The sequence below is a fragment of the Pelobates fuscus genome, chromosome 9 (genome assembly GCF_036172605.1).
Source record: "Pelobates fuscus isolate aPelFus1 chromosome 9, aPelFus1.pri, whole genome shotgun sequence".
Lineage (NCBI taxonomy): Eukaryota > Metazoa > Chordata > Amphibia > Anura > Pelobatidae > Pelobates > Pelobates fuscus.
In genome coordinates, this window is record NC_086325.1 from 29,082,574 (window position 1) to 29,102,728 (window position 20,155).

At 41.1% G+C, this 20,155-nt stretch overlaps 2 protein-coding genes across 2 annotated transcripts in view; one reads left to right on the plus strand and one right to left on the minus strand.

Moving 5' to 3' along the window:
- Positions 1-10,376, plus strand: part of VASP (vasodilator stimulated phosphoprotein) — a 32,771-nt gene extending 22,395 nt beyond the window's left edge. Inside the window, exons 9-12 of the mRNA XM_063431780.1 lie at positions 435-480; positions 1,282-1,363; positions 4,043-4,100; positions 9,407-10,376. Coding sequence (XP_063287850.1) covers positions 435-480; positions 1,282-1,363; positions 4,043-4,100; positions 9,407-9,444 — 224 coding nt within the window. The 3' untranslated portion in view covers positions 9,445-10,376. The remainder of the gene's footprint in view (positions 1-434; positions 481-1,281; positions 1,364-4,042; positions 4,101-9,406) is intronic.
- A 51-nt stretch (positions 10,377-10,427) lies between these two features.
- Positions 10,428-15,725, minus strand: OPA3 (outer mitochondrial membrane lipid metabolism regulator OPA3). Its single transcript, XM_063431781.1, has 2 exons — positions 15,526-15,725; positions 10,428-10,944 (listed from the first exon to the last, which is right to left on the minus strand). The coding sequence occupies exons 1-2, from the start codon at positions 15,665-15,667 to the stop codon at positions 10,634-10,636; spliced, it is 453 nt and encodes a 150-aa protein (XP_063287851.1). The 5' UTR covers positions 15,668-15,725; the 3' UTR covers positions 10,428-10,633.
- Positions 15,726-20,155: the final 4,430 nt, after the last annotated feature.

Sequence of the window (20,155 nt, forward strand, 5' to 3'; positions counted from 1 at the left end):
CTCCCCCGGGAATTGTGAATTCATTATCAGTTTGCTAATTCTAAAAAGGAGGAAGCAGAAAACTTTTTTTTTGTTTGTTTGTTTTTGTTTGTTTTCTGTCCCTTATTAAACAGAATGTTATTTGTCTCTGGAAGGGTTAAGGTTTTTCAATTGTAAAGCAGGTGCTCATTCTGAAAGCGGACACCTCTTTATAGACCAGTAATGCACAATCGATGCTTACCGCATAATGGATTTAAATGTGGCTAGCTCTGAGTAATGCACGTCACAGGGCTGGGACTTGGCCTAACAGTCCTGTGTGTTTTTATTTTGTTGTTAAGGAGAATATGGAGATTTTGCAATTGGTTTATCCATCGACTGTATCTTCACAGAAAACCATATGTTTCATTTTATTTATGCATTTAAAAAAAAAAATATTATTTATTTGTTTCCTGCAGAATCTGCCCGTCGTCCCTGGGACAGAGGAAGCACCACATTGCCAAGGTAACCACTTCTTATTAAACTAAAGACTTGCTGTAAGAAGGGGTTCATTCACTATTAACTGAAATGCAGTGAAACGAAAACTGAATTGCAAAATTCCACTGTGACTACAGTTGGGTCGGAGAATCTTTCTAAAATGTCTACTTTTGCCTAAATGTTGCAGTTTGGTTTTCAGTACACTGCAATTTGCTATTTTAGTAAATGAACGGCATGCTCAGTCTCTATGTAATTCATAAATGTTTAGGCTTGCACCTCCCAAATGGAGTTATTGTGATTTTTTTTTTTTTTAAGATTTTTACCATGTGCTCTCAAACTGCAGGGTTATAACAGTAAGTACAGGGTTTATGGACTCTTTTTCCATATAATGTTATAGGTGCCGGATGACTGAGACCCAGGCATTTTTACAGCTTACCTCTATGCAGTAAGAAAAGATACTGTTAGTTTTATCTAGTCGCTAAGTGATTGCATCTACACTGTTAGGGCTTGTGTAACTGCTCACCTACTTCCTATGGATAGACTGTAAACTTCTTCCTACTAGCCTTTTTGGCTAAACTTAAGAATATTATCAATTCCTAACCGTATGGTATTTCTGCCAGAATTAAGGAAATAATGAGGATTCACACAAATAAGATGATGTTTTGATTTGTTCTGCAAGCATGCAGCAGTTGAGCAGTTTATTAAAGGTTAGCACTGAATGTGAAATGTAAAATATACTGCACCATCAAGTTATAAACTGAAATCAAATGCTGTACTGTGAGTTTTCTTTTAAATGTATTTTTCGCTATCTTTCCCTTGTCCCTCCAGGATGAAATCCACAGTCGGTAGTACAGAAGTGGCCCCAAGTTCCAGTCCAGAGGACTCTGATTCAATGGAGAGGATTAAACAGGTAATGGGAGCAGTCTGACCATCCTAAAATGCAGCTCAATGCAGTGTTGTAAATGGATGGGATTAGGCTTTAAAGGGACACATGAGGTCCTCCTTTTTATGAAAGATATAAATAAAAGAAAACTTATAAGATGCCTATTTACAGCTGCTAATACACAGTGAGGCAGCAGACAGCACATTCCAGGTCTGCTAGTGGCTCAAGCAATCAGGGGTCTGACCTTATCCTGCTCACTCTGTCCAGCGAGGGTTTATGGGATATGTAGTTTTTCACTAGCTTTAATTGGTGGAACTGCTGCAGCATACCAATGCTGATACCTGCTACTGACTGCACCATTCAGTTTGTAAATAGGGCTGTGCAAAGCATTCGCCTGAAACTGTGCCTTTTTATGCTCGCAGCTTCAGCTCAAGCTCTCTGTGATTAGATAGGAGGAATAGGGACAGGCATGAGGTACCACTCCGTTCCTGCTGTTACCATGCGCACACCAGGTCTTAATGTGGTGCAGCAGAAGGAAGCGATTTAGTCGTTAATGTGCTGTCTCAGCATAATGGGGGGTTCCAATACTTAATGTATTGCCACAGAGGAAGAGGGGATCCAGCCCTTGGTGTCATGCTGCAACACAGGGGGATTCAATCATGAACCCGAGGCTGCAGAGGGCGAGGGATAATGGCTCAAGTCTCCGATGGAGACCTATAAAGTATCAATAACGTGCACAGAAGAAGATAGAGTTGGATCTTGCCACATATCTTGTGCTGCTTTCTGCATACAGCTTCCTGCACTGCTCGCAAGTGTCGCAATATAATAGCATGTGGCTTACCAGAGAAGTATTGCAATTCTCAAACTTGGTGCCAATACTGCAATAAACACGTTTTGTAACCTGTAACTGATACCGGAGAAACTGACGGAAGCGAAGCACAGAGAGATGGACACAGGTTTCTTCAGGAAGGAAGAGATTCTTTATTGGATCACCGATCGGGACTCAGAGGGACTAATGTCACCAAAATACAGCAAGTTCTGAGCCCCGGACAATAGTGCAGGCTCCTTATATAGGCACATAACTCCTCCCATATTAACTCCTCCCATAACTCCTCCCATATCAATACAAATAAGAATTAACTTCCTGCTTGACCGCATGGCCTGTCCAGCACAATGGAGGAGGGGAATACTATATCCTGTATTCTTGCACATGCTCCGTACACTACTGATCGTATCTTGCCTCGTGCAACCAACTGATCGATACGTCAGCATATGCACGTACACATGCCACGTGGTAATCTCGGCCTACTAAATTTATTTTTACCGAGATTCCACCACATAACTACTAGCTAGCTAAGTGATAAGAAGTCTCCAAAGTAATTTTTTTGATTTTTACATTTGTAAACCATATTGACTTAATTGGCAAACAAAGACAGAACATGTTCACCCCAATAAATAAAGTGGCCACCGACGGTGACCCTATGTATCAAAGAACAGGAACAATATCAAACTCTGGCTGGCTGTGCATTATAGGGTATTACACGGGTTCTAGACAAGACTGGGAGCCGCAATTTGCTTTGCCATAGGAAACCCATTTTGATATTAAGGAATAGATATTTATGTTCCTTCCACACAGCTAAGTTTAATTTCTACTGCTTTTTCAGTAATTTCATATTCCTGGTTAAACTGGTAGATCTAGATGTGTCTGATGTTTACCCCAGGGAAGCCGATTAACTCTCGTATTCAGTAGATTTTGAAATGGTAGTAACTTTGCCTACTAAACTCTCAGAGTTCACATTTTAACAAGGAGGGTGTCAGCGGTGTGAACCCAAGCCCATTATACTTTGTATCCCATGCACTGTATTGTACTAGTCTAATGTGTGAATATGGCGTTCACTAGCACAGCGCTCTCTGCCCAATTCCCCCGGTGGTATTCTCGGTTACTTGGCTTATCGTGAGTAGCTGGAACCACTGGGGACTGATCTGTGTTGTGGCGCTGACCTACTGACTGATCACTGCCTCATTACCGCTGACTGAGGATTCTGAGATGATGTAGCTGTATAACTATTGTTACGCAGTGTGTTAATAAATATTGAATCCAGAGTCCTAGTAAGCAATGCCTGTTAAAATTCACCTGCTAGCTGCTGTCATAATAACTCTTACAATTCCACTGTCAAGAATTTTAACCCTTGATACAAAAAAAACTGTATCAGTGTTGATAGAATCTAGGAGTCTTGCCAAATTCTGGCGAATAACAGATAAGATGATGGAACTCTGAGGTTATCCAATAGGCATTAAGGTTAGGGGAGAGTTTGAAATATTTTATCATATGACAGCCATAATTTCATTCAATCAGATGTACTTACCATGGTGTTTTAGAATATGATTTGCGGTTTAGATGTCATGGGTGTTTTAGAATATTTGTGGTTTGGATAGGCTAGCACTGCACTGGGTATCATGGGTAATATAGTTCACAATAGCTGAGTGCTGATCAGTACTAGTTTTTTAAACTGCGGTTAATAAAAAAATTACTCGAAGCGGATTCTGACATCACAGTGATGAAGTGGAGCAGGAGTGAATATGTATATAATTTTTTTTTTTTTTTTTTGTAATCTGTAATCAGATTTTGATGATCTGTTTTTTTTTGTTGTTTTTTTTTTTTTGGATAATATGTATATAAATTAACACAGCCATTTTGCTCTGCAGGAATTGTTGGAGGAAATGAGAAAAGAATTGCAGAAAGTGAAAGAGGAAATTATTGAAGGTGAGTCACTGACAATGCAAATCCCTGTGCTTTCTTGAAGGTTGTCATAGTGTATTTACCTGTCTGTAACAGTGGAATGTCCTGCTGTTGAGAATTGCTACTCTTCTGTTCATGCCCTGCCCACCTTATAGCCGTCTATTCCAGTGATTTCCCAAACATGTTCTCGAGGCACAACATCGGTCCATCTGTGTGCCTTGAGACCACTGGTCTGTACTTTGGGTAATTCACCTACACCTCCCAAATTCCTTCTACTTGCAAAAATAAGGGATTCAAGGAAACATATTTTTTATTAACTGTGGGACAAAATGGTATTAGTACTGGAGCAAAGCAGCGTGGGGGAAAAGACGAGTTTACTTTTACAGTATCAGGGCAACAAGAATACAGGCCTTGTGTATACATACAGTGTATAACCATTTAGAGTATTTGGGGGTGTAGACAAGCTGCAGACCACCACTACATGTGCAGCAACAGAGCGTGAAACTAATTACCTATAAACCTATTCTCACCAAAGCCGTATTATGAACAGTTAGATTACACATTCCACCAACTCCCTCTGACTGCTCTCTTAACAGTGTGCATTCTGTTAGCCAGTAATTACTTGGGAACAAGGACTGAAAATCTTGGGCTGTCGTGGGAGACTACTGTACTTGATTCAGTGACAGTCCATATCCTTAGATAAAATGTTAACTTTGTTCCTCCGACGTTAAAGGGACTCTAAGAGCCCTGTAGTGCTTACAAGTTATTGTAGTAGTCATGTTGCAAGGAGTGTTACAATCTGTTTGGTTTCTGGCAAACTATTGAGTGATTTGCCAAAATAAACAAGGCTTTACTGCGCCCCTAAGTGCATCATCTTGTGTGATGTTCTGTTTGTATGCATGGACTGCAACAATCACTGGACTAACACAGCGGCCGTGCATAGGCCTATCACTGCAGTCCAAGCTTGGATTTGTACAAATAATACATTATCGAAGTGTCTACAAAGGAGGACGAGATTTAGTTTGGCTGATGAGCTCTGGTTTTGTTAAACCATTTGCACAAATAATGGTTGGGGTACCCAAAGATGTCTTCCACCATAACCAGTGCATTAAGTGTTTCTCCTTTTAGACCTCAATAGGTAAATTGCTAATCACTTATCAGAGAGCTGCGTATCGATACATAAAGAATTTAGCACTATCTGTTATACATGTTTAAAACCCATAACACTTACAGCATGTCACTGTACAAGGAACTGTAGCTCTCACACAACACCAGCAAGAATCCTAAAAATGATTTCCATGAGTGCACACAAAATGCATGACTTACACCCATTGTCACTTGGAAAGTATGACTTGGAGTCCTGTCCCCCCCCCCCCCCCCCCTCTCCCCCCACCCCCACAGGAATGGAATAAAATGACACAAAGGAGAGGTATTTGGTTTAGGCAGCTTGTGATCAGACACACGGGAGCAAGCGGAAGACTTTCAAAATCTGGTATATCTATATCAGTGTAATAACTTGCAGTGATTAGAATATAGGGTGTGTTCGTGTACGCATTTATAATGTTATTTTAGTGGGGGATTTTTTTTTTTATACTTTCACATGGAGACCCAGTCACTTATTGATCCAAAATCTCTTTGAAACCACCGGAAACATTCTGGATAATTTATATAGATAACAAAAAAATATCACTTTTACTTTCCTCTCATGAAATCTCCTGCCACCTGCTGGCAATACCGACATTGTCAAGCGTGAGCGAGGTGGAACTGGCCAACACATTTTCTAAAGCCTGCCTGTGTTTTATTTTAAATGAACAAAAACCCCATTATACATGATATAAGGTTTGAAAAAGCACATGTTGATTTTCAACTGACCACCTGTAGATCAGCCAGCAAAGTCTTTAAAAATAGACTTCATATTAGCCCATCAGTTCTGGCGTCCCTGTGGCTGCTCACAGAGGGTGTAGGCAGAGCCAGGAAAGGAGTGCTTGCTGAGCTAGGCTTCATCGCCTCTTAATAATCTAATGCTCTATATCCCCCCTTGCCAACAAAATGTATCCAGTACTCTCTCTAAAATCTCTGTAGTCTTAAATATAATCTGAGTCATTTGTGGCAAGTTAGGCAAAACTCCAAAGGAATTTAACTAAATTTACTGTTCTTTGAAATGCAGAAGGACCCCTTGAACTTTTAGCCTAGTTAGTCTAGCTCAGGAATTGCTTGGGAATGCATTCTTGAATAATTCCCAAATTCAGAAATTAAAACAACAACACTGTGGCTGTTGGGGCAATGGGGTTTTTCAAAGTATGTTACAAATGAAATAAGACTTGTTACGGATGGTAGCAGCCGTGGGCCCTCGTAAAAATAAAAAAGTGTCTTACAATTTGTAACTTTTTTATTGGCCCTTGGTCTGAGGAAATAAGGATTTCATTTTTAACTCAAGACTGAGCTTGTTTGAGCAGGGTACTTATCAACCTATTGTTCCTGTAACATTTTGTGATTGTGCCATTAATTGTTCATTTTCCCCCTTTATAATTGTGCTGAATAAATTGGTGCTATATGAATGTCAGTAATAACTTATCAATGTAGTCTGACCTGAATCCCTCCCCATGTATACATCGCACTTTGACATTAAGTCTTGTTTCTCTTTGTTGGAGAATGTCTAACTTTAACCCTGCCTCTCACCATGCAGACAGACTACACCTGGTCACCTTCACCTATGGCAGTGTTTGCAGAAGTTAATACAAGGCACTTCAATAAATAGGACAATGATTGACCGGATGTTTGTTTATAACCAACTATGAATCATAGCTAAAACCCCACCCAAAGCCTGTATCATGTAGAACTAGCGGCAACATATCCATATATTTATCACAGTCCCTTTTTAAAACCTTGCGTAGCTGGGCATGCTAGAGACGGGTGGGGATTGGTGTTTAAGGAGAGTCTATCTCTGTACGATGAGTTGGTCATATTCAGATTCATATATACTCGTCTATTATATTGGTTGCTGCCAATATGATGCCAAATCCACAAACAATTGGAGTAACCAGTCCCTGCTAACAGTCTGCAAACTTATAACAATTCCATAAAAGGAATTGCATTGTGCAAAACTAATACTATTATTTGTTAGTAGCTATAGCAGGTTTGTTCTATTAGAACACTACTTCTCCTGATTGTGACGATTTATTAGATCTTTTTGAAATGTTTGCGATTTTTACAATAATTTCTTGTTTTGGATTCCTTGTTAGCTGACTTGAATTTACAAACTCCAATTTGTCATGAATTAAACCTACTGCATAAATACATACATTCACTGGTGGACTCAAGGTGCAGCAGACACGTGGTTCTGTACTGTTCTATCTTCTGCCAAAGGTTGTTTGCACCATATGACTCTCACAAAGTCCTATAATAATCGACTGATTATTTGGTCTGACTGATCTAATCAGGTGATATTCAGCACCATGGCAAATATCGGTATCTGCCTATAATCATACCGATATTGCAGAGACCCAGCACACGCGATCTTCAGTACCTCTCTGCATTGATAGAGGACAGATGATAGCATGTGCTCTGTCTCACCTGTCCTCTCTATAATATGAAACTCACCTGGCAGCTTGCACAAATCCACAGGACCACCAAGGAGTGTAATGTCACCCTCCTTGGCCACAGGGAACATTTGGGGTGAGGTGTGTATCGTTACCAACTCAAAGGGCCACGATAATCTGTATCGGCCCTTAAAAATATTGGTCCACCCCTACTATAGAGGGACACTAGTATACACTTTGCATATAGAACCTTGATTAATTATCAGCAGAAGAGAATAAAGACTAGTTCACTTACAAATGATCGTTAGCAGTTTTGAACTTTTCATAGCTACAACTGGCTAGTTGCAGATTTTCACATTACCCAAGTTAGGGGAACTAATCTGGTGAAAGATGGTACATACTAAATGATTTCTACTGGCCATAAAGTATCATGACCAATTCCAGCCTAAACATTAAGGGCTAACCGTATCAAGTGATGATTAACCTGGGTTGCAAATTAATAAAAAAATAAAATAAAAAAAATAGCCCAAATGAAAATGTATACGTCACAAAAAAACCCAGAATATTTTGATATAGGTTTGAAAACGTGGAAGAAGTGAGTTCCCTTAATAAGTCACATTAATTTAAATATTATGTACTTATTTGTATCACATTTAACGTTCTCTTCGAGAGAGCTATATGGGAACACTTGCAGTTAGTTTCATATTTTTGCTGTAAAAATATTTGGTATGCTCTTAATTTAACCGGTTACTCAAAATTTTTTTTACTAAAACACTTTTTGGTTGTAGTAATTCTTCCTATTCTGGTTATTTCACCAACATAACATAAATCAAGCAAAAACGTACCGGTGTTCCTGGGCTGAGGCCGGGTTATCCCAGCAGCCCTTTAATGACATCTATGCTGTGCTGGCACTAGTAGTTATATTGCCTGATTTCAAGTTAGGATTGTTCCGTAAACCAGAAATTTAAAAATCGTTAAATTGGAGAATTTTTCCAGTTTGGCACTTTTGGCCTAGGATTATAAATACACTTCCTGATTCTAAGTTTAGAGAATAACTCTGTTTTTGGTTAAAGGAACGCTCTGGGCACCATAACAACTCAATCAGAATGAAGTTATGGTGCCAGAAGATCCTGGTGACCTTGAGACTGTTTGTGAAATTCTTCTTCTCTCCAGAGTGGTTTAGTTTTGACTTTGTCCTATCGCGTCTCTTAGATTCTTCAAAAAGGGAGCCTCTTACAGAGAAGCCACTGACTGTCTAAGAGCGTCAGTTAACTCTCTAAGCCAATCAGTAGCCCCTCATTTATTAAAAAAAAAATAATAATAATAATAAAAGCGCTTGAGGAAAATACATGTTTCTCCAGCTGTTTGTGGTTGAGGTGCTCCCGATTGCCTGAAAGTGTCAACGGACGCTGTAAGCTAATCACCTGCGCCCGTCAGAGGCTTCCTGTTTAAAGAGTCAAGAGAACTGGGTGGACCAGGACAGAGCTAAATGGCAATGGAGAGAAGACTTTGAGGTTAAACCATTTGTGCATGTTCACTACTAAAGTTAGGCCAGCGCCAGGGACCTCCTGGCACCATAATAATCTCATTACGATTAAGTTGTTTTGGTGCCCAGAGGTTCCCTTTAAAAGTTTTATTGACCATACTAACCTTTAAGTTAGGAACCATAATAAGAGGCAGATGTGTACTAATCCTTGCTGTATATATTCGCTATAAGTGTCTCTAGAAAAAGCTTTGTGAAAAAATGAAAGATTGAAACGATACTGACATTCCCCCCTTCTTTATTTTCAGCATTCACACTGGAGCTACGCAGACGGGGGACGCCATGAACCAAGCAAGCTTCATTCCAATGTCTCAGGCTCTACCAATTGTGCTCTACTGGGGGCCCAGCAATCCTTCCTCTGCTGTGCGGGGGTCCCATGAAAGGGAGGGTAGATACCCCCCCCCCCCCCTCAACACAATGCAATGTCTAAAACACATACAATGCATGCTCTACTAATCGAATTCTGTACATGGCTATACAATTGTATTCACACACTGCTCCTGTGCTAACCATAGATCTATACACATACATACATACCGACCCTGGCTCTACACTCACATGCTGTACTACCATTGGCTCTACCCATACTGTATCCTGTACTAACCATGCGCATACATATTCTATTCATGGTTATACATGTGCATCCACTTGCACAATATGCTATACTAACTATGTCTATACACCTACATCCACACACCATATACTGTACTAATCAATGCTTTACAGTTCGTAACAACTCCCTGCCCAATTCCAACTTCACCATACACTCTGCCATGTACCTCGAAACGTGTTAGCAGAGACTAAAAGCTTCAACCAATAGGATTATTTTTATGGCTTTTTTTTTTATGGGAAAAAGCTATTTTATAAATGCAATACACTTTTTTTTTTGTATAAAATTTGTTGTAGTACCTAGCTACAATATAGTATTGCTCTGAGGGTGAATAAGTGGTGATGGGGATAGGATTTTCTTTTTCAATTTTGTTTAAATTTTTTTATTAAAAAAAACCATAGAATAGTGGGTCACACACTGGATAAAGTGGAGGACAGTTTGGGGCCTTTCACTGCCCCACAGTGATGCTACACTAAGCACATGTAGCACCGAGATGGGCAGCCAATGGGATAAGTGCTTTTAAATATTTTATGCCATTATATATATATATATATATGTGGGACTTTTTTTGTATCCTGTTTTCTAGAAATAAAACCTGGCCTATTGTATATGTGTAATGTTAATTGGATTTGCAAGAGATGGGTCTCAAAGCCGCTGGAAGCAGTCAAATCAACAATGTGCCTGTTTATTCATCATATACACAACTGTAAATTCTGCACACAAAAAAATCCTCAGGGGTGTGGCTTGCACTAGGCAAGCCCATGCAGTGCCAAACCAGCTTCCTTGCTGTCTCCAGTGTCAGAGTATAGTTTTTTTTGGGTGGGAAGCAGGTAAAAGGATAGGGCCTTTTTCCCAATAGGGTGGATCACTTCGCCAGCTGTTTTCGTTCTAGTCCACGAGCCCTAGCGTCCACCTCCTCTGTTAGGAGCCCCAAACGTGCAATTTCTGCCTCCATTACACTTAGTCGGGACTCTAGTTCTTCCTCTTTCCTTTTGGAGTTTGCAGCCTGCCTTGAATACTCTGCCACAAGACAACCACCTCCAACGAGGAAAATTATGGCTTCTCCCAACAGCTCTGCTCCCAGCTCTGCTGCTACTTCTTCATTCAAAGGCTTGATAGCTGCACCACGAAACCCCATGATCCTCATTTTCGCCCGCATCTCTACCCAGTGGTACACTGCAGAGAGAGAGAGAGAGAGAGAGACTGAATGCATAATAAGGAGGGGAGGGGAGAGAGGGGGTAGTATCAAGCATGAGGACCTTGCTCTCAAGGAATTGTTTTTTTTGCAAAGAAAAGTTATCTGTGGGAGCATTTTGTTGGGCTGTTTAGATTAGATGCAGGCTCCTAGGAAAACGCTAGGTCTCCTCTATTCTTCTTTAATAGAGTATTAGCAATGATATATCACAGGTGGAAGATTAAAAAAGAAACTTGCAAATATTAGGCCAAAATAATAAAACTGGACATTTCTCACTGATAAATAACCGAGCAAGCCTTCTTATTTTACAATATTGGTGTAAAACTATTTCATTAGGAATAACATTTTAATTCTACAATTGGCTACCAGATGAATAGTTCAATTATTAGCAATTTATTTTTTTCAATGCCAATGGTAATAAGAGACCGAGATATCCAGTAATGTTTTGCATGCAGCCACACGCTAGGCATTGTGGGATACTTTGGGGGGTGTCCGAGGAAGTAATCCGTATTTCTTTAATGCATACATGGGCGATTTTAATTATGTATGTATATTTTAAAGAGTAATGTTTATATTACGACAGTTTTTTTATTTCCTAGTTCAAACATAGTAGGGTATCAGATACCTTTCTGTTTATGCAAGAACTGACATTTGATGCAAATAAACTAAGTTCTATTCACCGTTCAATTGAAATTGACCACAACACAGAGTGGATGTTCATCCAAGGGGTAATAAGAGCGACATTCCTCAAGATGGCCGTACTTATGACCCAATAAATGGTGGAGATAAATTATGTCTTGAACTCCCCTGCATAAGTCATGGCCCCAGCAAACCTTGCTAATGTGTTTAGCGGAGAGACTTAAAAAAGAAAAAAAATGTGCAAGTTATTAAAATAACAGCTTTAAAGCTATTACAGCTGGTGCCTAATGGTTCAGAATAATTAACAGATCTTGGCACTCGTCTTCCGTCACAGTCGCTTAACTCAACCAATATATGAAATTCACATTCTGAAGAATTAGTCCTGTGTATCACAAATACCTATCAGAATATTAGAAGCTCACCAAATATGTTCAGTAATGCCCTATTAATTAACTATGCCTCCTTATACCCCTAAAAATAGTGTCCCTGTTATCAAATAAAATGCTGGGAAATAACACTGACAGGGTTAGTGACTAAACCTGGAATTGCTGGGATTTGAAAGTGAATCTCACAATTTAGTCTAAAAAGTACAAATTGAAAACAGAGTTGACTTGGGAGTTTCACAGTCTTTCAGATTTTGGCCTAAGATGTCAAGTTTACTTCTCCCCCACCTCCCCCCCCCTCCCTCAATTTCAAGCCTAGCTTATGTAGTAAAAAGGTACACAATCAAAACTATTCTGCATATTTAACTTCTAATTCCAGGCAAATGACTAACTCAGCTAGTAAATAAATATTTATGTGCATGTAAAAGGGGTCGCCATTTTGTATTCACTATCCAGTAAGTTGTAGTGATATTATTACCAACCTTAGGGTTAAACCATTTGTGAATAACAATTTTAATGAAGTTGTTATGGTGCCTGGAGTGTTGTTTTAAACAGTCACATTGGACCAACGCAGCTTTGCATAACCCTGATCCAACTCATTTCTTCAGAGAGGCTTCAAACTGCTCAACTACAGTGAACGTAAAAAATGCTGCTGCTCTAAGGCAAGAGCTCTGTGATTTGACCAGTTTCAATCTAAAATTAAGCGTGCGGTAAACAAAACGCACATTTTCCAACCCAGCACTATTTATTCATCACTCAAGGGATATTTGACATTTGTTACAAACTCCCAAACAGATTTTCATGATAGGGTCATTGTTAATAGCTATCAGTATTGCTGGTCTCACAATTATTTTAGAACTCTGCATTTATTTTTAGAATGATGATACATCTACCTCAAACCTTGACCGCGTCATCTGGATCACAAATAATCTGCCATATTTTCCTGTGGCTGTTCATATGAATTTTTCCAGAACAGTGAGCAATGCTACACTCACACAATAATTAATCTTCAAGCTCTCGCGAACACTAAATCCCTACACCGGACATCAGCTCTGTGTGGGGGAAATATTTTCTATACATTGTCTCCCTGGGGAGCAGTACCCCCAAGTCAGTTCTCACATCTTTTCTGCCCCTGGATCACTTTAATGAGACAATGGACCCTGAGACTACTGTTGCTGTTTGCAATATAAATAAATTCAACGGTTACAATAACATTTAACAAAAAGCCCCATGTTTTAGTTAAACTTTGCTCCTGCTTCCGCTTTATGCTTTGTATGCATAGAGGTTTATTTACGAATGGGTGATCTGAAAGGCCGAAACCTGCCAAGTTGGACGGACAATTGATTAAACGGGGGGGGGGGGGGCTTTTTTTTTTAATATCTTAATTTACAATATAAATATTTTCTATAGATTTGGTAGCACAATGTCTAGGTGAAGATTTGTGCTCTTTCATTTTAGTGAGCGAGTGACATAACTGGTAAACTAAAGGAACACTTAAAGGGACACTGTAGTCTCCACAATAACTACAGCTTTTTGTATTTGTTCTGGTGAGTAGAAAGAATCATTACCTTCAGGCTTTTTGCTGTAAACACGGTCTTTTCAGAGAAAATGCAGTGTTTACATTACAGCCTAGTGATAACTTCACTGGCCACTCCTCAGATGGCTACTAGAGGTGCTTACTGGGGCAGTGCTGCACACTGTGACTGACATTCAGTATCTCCACACTCTGCATGCAGACACTGAACTTTCCTCATAGAGATGCATTGATTCAACACATCACTATGAGGAGATGCTGATTGGCCAGGGCTGTGTTTGACTTGTGCTTGCTCTGCCCCTGATCTGCCTCCTTGACAATCTCAGCCAGTCCTATTGGAAAGCATTGTTATAGGCTCAGAGAATCACTAGTTCTGATGATGTCCGCCAAGCAGGCAGATGAGGGGTAGAGTCAGCAGCTGCAGACTTGAACAAAAGTAAGATTTTACTATTTTTAGGGGGGGGGGAGGAGATGGTGGTTTTAACACTATAGTGTCAGGAATACTTGTTTGTGTTCCTGACTCTATAGTGTTTCTTTAATGTATTCATTTTTAACAATTTAGTAGCTTTACACCGAGAAAAAAACAAAACAAAAAACAACTTGCAAAAGCTACAAGACAGCCCTCCCCTCTTTCCCCAGCACAAACTTTCAATCTCTACTCAGAGCCTTCTTGTTGAGAAGCCTCTCTGCTGGAGCCGCGATGGTACACGACTTTCCTTTGCTTTTTAAAGAGGTGCAGCACAGCTAATTAACAATGGGAGAAGGCAGGCACGTGTCAGGGAGGTCTTTGTGCCCCAATTATAAAAAAGCCGATTTCTACTGAAGTCTGCGCTTTTACAAACTGTCATGAAAATGGCAGACTTCAGATACATAAAGCATTTCACCATGCTGATCTGCTTTATCTATGCAGAGTGTTCCTTTAATCCATTAACAAAGATGAAAGCAATGTCAGCACTGGCTTGCAGTATTCTGTTTCCAGAAAATCTACCCTCAGGTATTGTAAATCTGTACCCTGTAATTTTGGTGAAAGGCATGGGTAAAGAGGCAGTTTATCCATCCAGAGCATTATATACTGAGCACCCTCTCGAAAACACTCTAGTTAACAGTCCCAAACCAGTCATCGTGGCCCCCTAACAGTCAGGATATTGTCAGTATCTACATTGGAATAAACATGGGGAAGTGTTTTCACTGTACCCCATTGCTTTGGTGGGGAACAAGAGTTTGAGCAAAAGATACCCCCTGTGATAATCTCCAATACTCTATAACAGATGTGGTCAATCTTCGCAACTCCAGATGTTGTGGACTACATCTCCACTGATGCTTTGCAAGCATTACAGCTGTAAGAGCATTATGGGTGATGCAGTCCACAACACACGGAGAGACTACGATTACCTACCCAGGTCTATAATAACATCAGCCGCATGACGGTTGGATTTCTTTATATTGGATTAATTCTACATGCTCATGGACATACTAGGACAGTGCTGCTCTGTGGTATGCAGCATAAATATGCTTCAGTATGGAAATCACGGTATTACACAAGCAGGAAACCTGCTCTAGTACAGTAGTTTACTCCAGCAGCATATCAATGCTACATACTTTGGAACAGCACTTAATGAGCCAACACATTCATTAGTTATGAGTGCCCTGAGGAACATGACATGGCTGGAAACCCTGGTTAGAGAACCTGGGAAATTTAAAACTTTGGCACTGCAGCTGTTCTAGACTACATTTCCCATGATGCACAGTAGGTTCTGGTAGCCATACTCCCCAGTTGCTAGGATACCAATGACTTTTACTGAGCCCATGACAGCCCAGCATGGGAGCTGCCAGGCAGGGTGACCTCTCAAACTGACAGAGAGCAGCGCCCTTTTAAATCCCCGCAATCTGATTGGTGCGCTTGCTCCCGCCCCGGTCTCTGATTGGTCCGCTTGCTCCCGCCCCGCTCTCCCATTGGCTCAGCACTCACGCAGTCCCCGTACAGAAGCCCAGTTAGGCCAAATCACCTTGAGCGGGCGGCAGGCAGACGTAGGTCCGGAAGAACTCGCTCCGCCGTGCGCCGGCTTTAATGCGGTTGGCCAGGGGTTTGCTCAGCTGGCGGACTCCCAGGTACAGGAGCTTAGCGATAGGGAAGGCGCCCACCACCATCTTACGGACGTCACATACCGGTAAACACCGCCCACTGACAGATACGTCATCACGTCCGCGTCTACCTCGAGGGCACGCCCAGTTCCAGTGAGTGGGCGTGGCCTGTGAGTGGGCGGGGTCAGGGCACAGGGTCAGCCCACGTGTTAGTCATGTTGTGTCAGACTGGCAGGTGTTCCCTCAGTGTAAGGCCAGAGCAATCGAACTGGAAACATGGCTGAGAATTTCTCCAGTTCGGCTAGTTTGGCCTAAAATTTAAAATTCACTCAGAATTCCCCAAAATCCAGTCTGTCAGAATTAATAAATATTAAAAGTTAATTTTATTTTTATGCCAAGGCAGATTCATTGTACGATTTGTAAAGTTATTGTGTGCAGGCGCAGCGCTAACATGGAGAAACCCATAGAATGGTTCTCAGCATTTTGACTTTGCGGAATGTTTTGCTGCCATAAATACCGGCGTATTCCGAGGGAACGTTCCGGCAAGCAACACAAATATTAATTAATAAAAAGATAAAGGTACACTATAGGCACCCAGACCACTCAAATTCGCAAAGACCCCTGATGATACCGGAGAAACTGACGGAAGCCAAGCACAGAGAGATGGACACAGGTTTCTTCAGGAAGGAAGAGATTCTTTATTGGATCACCGATCGGGACTCAGAGGGACTAGCGTCACCAAAATACAGCAAAGTCTGAGTACTGAATACATAGAGTACATTCCTTATATAGCACTGTAGCTCCTCCCACAATTAACTACACCCACACATACCCTTAACCTATTTAATGAATAGAGTCTAAACTCATCCATCCGGTCTAACCACGTGGCTCATCTGATACAAAGGAGAGGGACGCGTAATTCCAGTTCTTACATTCCTGCACCTGGTCAGTACAGTGATGACAGTATCTTAGCTACGTGTAATTAACCAACTGATACTACAAACACATATACACACATATGCCTTGTGGCAATCTTAGCCTGCTAAACTTGTATTTTACTGGAATTACATCACATTCCCCCCTTTGATGCCTCTGATATTTCACAATTACTTGAGGCATCACTTAACCTTGGTTTGCATATACCTCAGGTTACCATGAACCAGACCAGACTTATCTTATGATGTGAATCTTTTAACACTCATCTTCCTGCATTGGTTCTCCTTGATCTAGAGCCTTATACTTATATATCGCCATTATCTGTGCAGCAGCCTTCCTCTCTGCTATACTTCCTATCAGGCTTTGCACAGACCTAACTACTAAGGGTATAAGACACGGTAGGAGTAGACACAACAGTAAAATCAGTAGGACTCCACCTACCACTGCCTTAAGCCCTCCAAACCACTCATACCAGCTACCAAACCAACTACTTGGATTGTACCCTTTCCATACCTGAGTAGGCACATGCGCTAGTTTAACCATATGGCTAGTAAGCTCAGCTATTGCTTGCCCTTCGTCATCTATTTGAAGACAGCAATTACTTAGGTTAAACTTCCCACATACACCTCCCTCTACTGCCAAAAGGTAATCCAAGGCTAATCTATTTTGGTACACTGCTGTCCTCATCCTGGTGTTATGCTTCGCTAGAAGATTGAGCGCTTGTGAGGTCTCATTAGTAATAATCTCAACCACCGCCTGTAATCTTATAATACGGTTGAGCATATAAATTGGGGTTCTATAACCAAAGGTACCATCTTCTGCCCACGTGGCTGGCCCATAATAATCTATAATACGCTGGGGAGGCCATTCATCATCTTCCCAGGCGCCTATCTCTAAGGGTCCCCTTTTCTTCCTATGATTCACATCATACACTTTAACACCTAAAGTCTCACCTGTTTCAATCGGTAACAAGAAGAAGGATGGTTTGAGCATACCCAACACACATGCCCCTTCCCAGTCCTGTGGCAGCTCCGAATAGGCTTTCTTACCACAGATCCAGTACAAATTTGCTGGGGCTCTCCAGGTAGATGTGATGGATAGATCAAACCACACATCCTTTAAATTGGCATATCTAGCAAACGGGTTAGATGGTTCTGAGACATTTGAAGCCGACCACCAAGTTGTATTCTTTGTATCATCATCATAAGCTTTTTGCCCTAGACAAGTTAATTCTCCTACAGAAGTATTATACATTATTCCTTTCCTTGCTATGCAAACATAACCTATGATGGAGGTCTTTAATCTCCACTCAGATTTACCTCTAACACTCATATGATAATCGGCTTGTGTAGATATTAATTGGTCAACTGCCTCAGAACCGGACATTACCTCCTTTGCTTCCCAAGGCCATTGGTCTCCCATGTTAGTACCTCCACACACATAGCAGTTGGTAACATTAAGACTACCGGCAATACTTTCAGCTAGGTCAATGAACAGGTTTTTAGCGTTATGGGGGATCTTATTATCTATACTCATCTCTTCATAAAAGGAATGGTATACTTGATGAGTCTGGGAGGATACCGTATCAGTCTCTATTCCTATAAACAATAATGTCCCAGGATCTAAACCCGTCCCGTATATCTGAAACCCAAATAAATTTCCATACTTATCTAGGAACTTGTCGGGGTTATTAATAAGTATATGGACTGGGTTGCATTCCATAGACTTACAATAAGGGCTAGTCGGCAACTTAGTCACTATCATGTCTTTATCTACTGTCTGTCCCCAAGTTGCCCACCCCACACAAGACCAATATGGGCAAAAGTTATAATCTCTATTTGGGCATCTAGGACTTACATATTTATTTTTGCTACTGGGACAAATATATTTATCGTTAGACCCATACGTCCTCTCCCATCTAAGATCCCCACATACATTCCACGGTTTTCTACCACTTGATATCGCCTTACATGCATCAAATAGCAGAACACCCGAAGAATGTACGGATTCTAACACCGTCTTATTAATTAGGGTCCCCTGAGGATCTCCATTCCTGAGAGTCAACCAAATTGTACGAGGTTGATACTCTGGACTGAAGCACTTAGGTTCTCCTACTCCTAAATGGCACACACTATAGTCTATATTTAGGTATCTACATCTTGATACCTCTCCTTTACATTCGTATTGTGAATGCCAAATTAGGGTTTGGGAAATATGGTTACCTGTTCTCGTAGTCTTAATGCATACCTCACAGCTAGGAGTGTCGGTACCTCTACCTTCCTGAATATAAAAACACATATAAATAAACACAATCAAAAGCACATCTTTCGCCGTCATCCTCAGTCTTCGTCCGTGCGATGGCGCCTCAGCTTCCAGGATGTGAGGGGCTGCAGGGAATGGAGTTCTGCTCATCTTCACAGGTGTCCCTTCGAGACTTTCCTGGCTTATACACTATGTGATGGTAAGCGGACAGGCTTTATTATGGCCTTCTCACTCACACCTGTAACAATAAAATTTGTAATCCACAATAATTCCTCGTTACTCCGACTGAGTAGTGCGTTTCAACCGGATCTTGCAGGGATTCTCTGGATCTGCTGTAATTTGCCAAGAATCGACTGCTGCTGGTTTAACCCTGGAGTGATGTATCCACGGAGTTACTTCGGCTACTTTTATTGCTGTAGGGGTAGACAAAAGAACAACATAAGGACCTCTCCACTTGGGCCCTAACGGTACATTATTCCACTCTTTAATCCACACTTGATCTCCTGGATGATAACTATGAACAGGGGGATAAATATTCACAGGTAATCTATCTTGTACCCATTTCTGTACCTCCTCCATAGTCTTACCCAACTCTACAACCTGCTGCCGGGTAATTCCTTCTCCCAACTGACTCAAGTCCCCCCTTAAGTTACCAAGTACGGGAGGTGGTCGCCCATACATGATTTCAAAAGGAGAGAGGCCCATCCTTCTGGTAGGGGTACTGCGGATTCGCAATAAGGCTATAGGTAAGAGAACGTTCCACTTAAGTTGGGTTTCCTGACACATTTTAGCCAACTGGTTCTTTATAGTTCTATTCATTCTCTCTACCTTACCAGAACTCTGGGGTCTATATGCAGTATGAAGCCTCCACTTTATACCAAGCATATGAGTCAGTTGTTGTAGGCACTGATGAACAAAAGCTGGACCATTGTCCGATCCTATAGAACAGGGTAGTCCATATCGGGGTATTATTTCTCGTAGCAGGAATCTTACAACTTCTCCTGCTTTCTCTGTACGAGTAGGACATGCTTCTACCCAGCCTGAATAGGTGCACACAATTACCAACAGGTAACGATGTCCACCCGATTTAGGCATTACTGTAAAGTCTATTTGTAGATCGGACATGGGGAGTCCCCCCATAAACTGGACTCCTGGTGGCTTTACTGGTCCTTGTCTTGCATTATTCTTAGCACACGTTACACATCTGCGTACAATGGCCTGAGTCAAGTTGGACAATCTTGGTATGTAGAAATGTTTCCTGAGAGATTCTTCAGTACTGTCTCTCCCAGAATGTGTCCCGTTGTGATAATTTTGGACAATTTCTACCGCTAGTGATGCTGGTATGACTATTCTTCC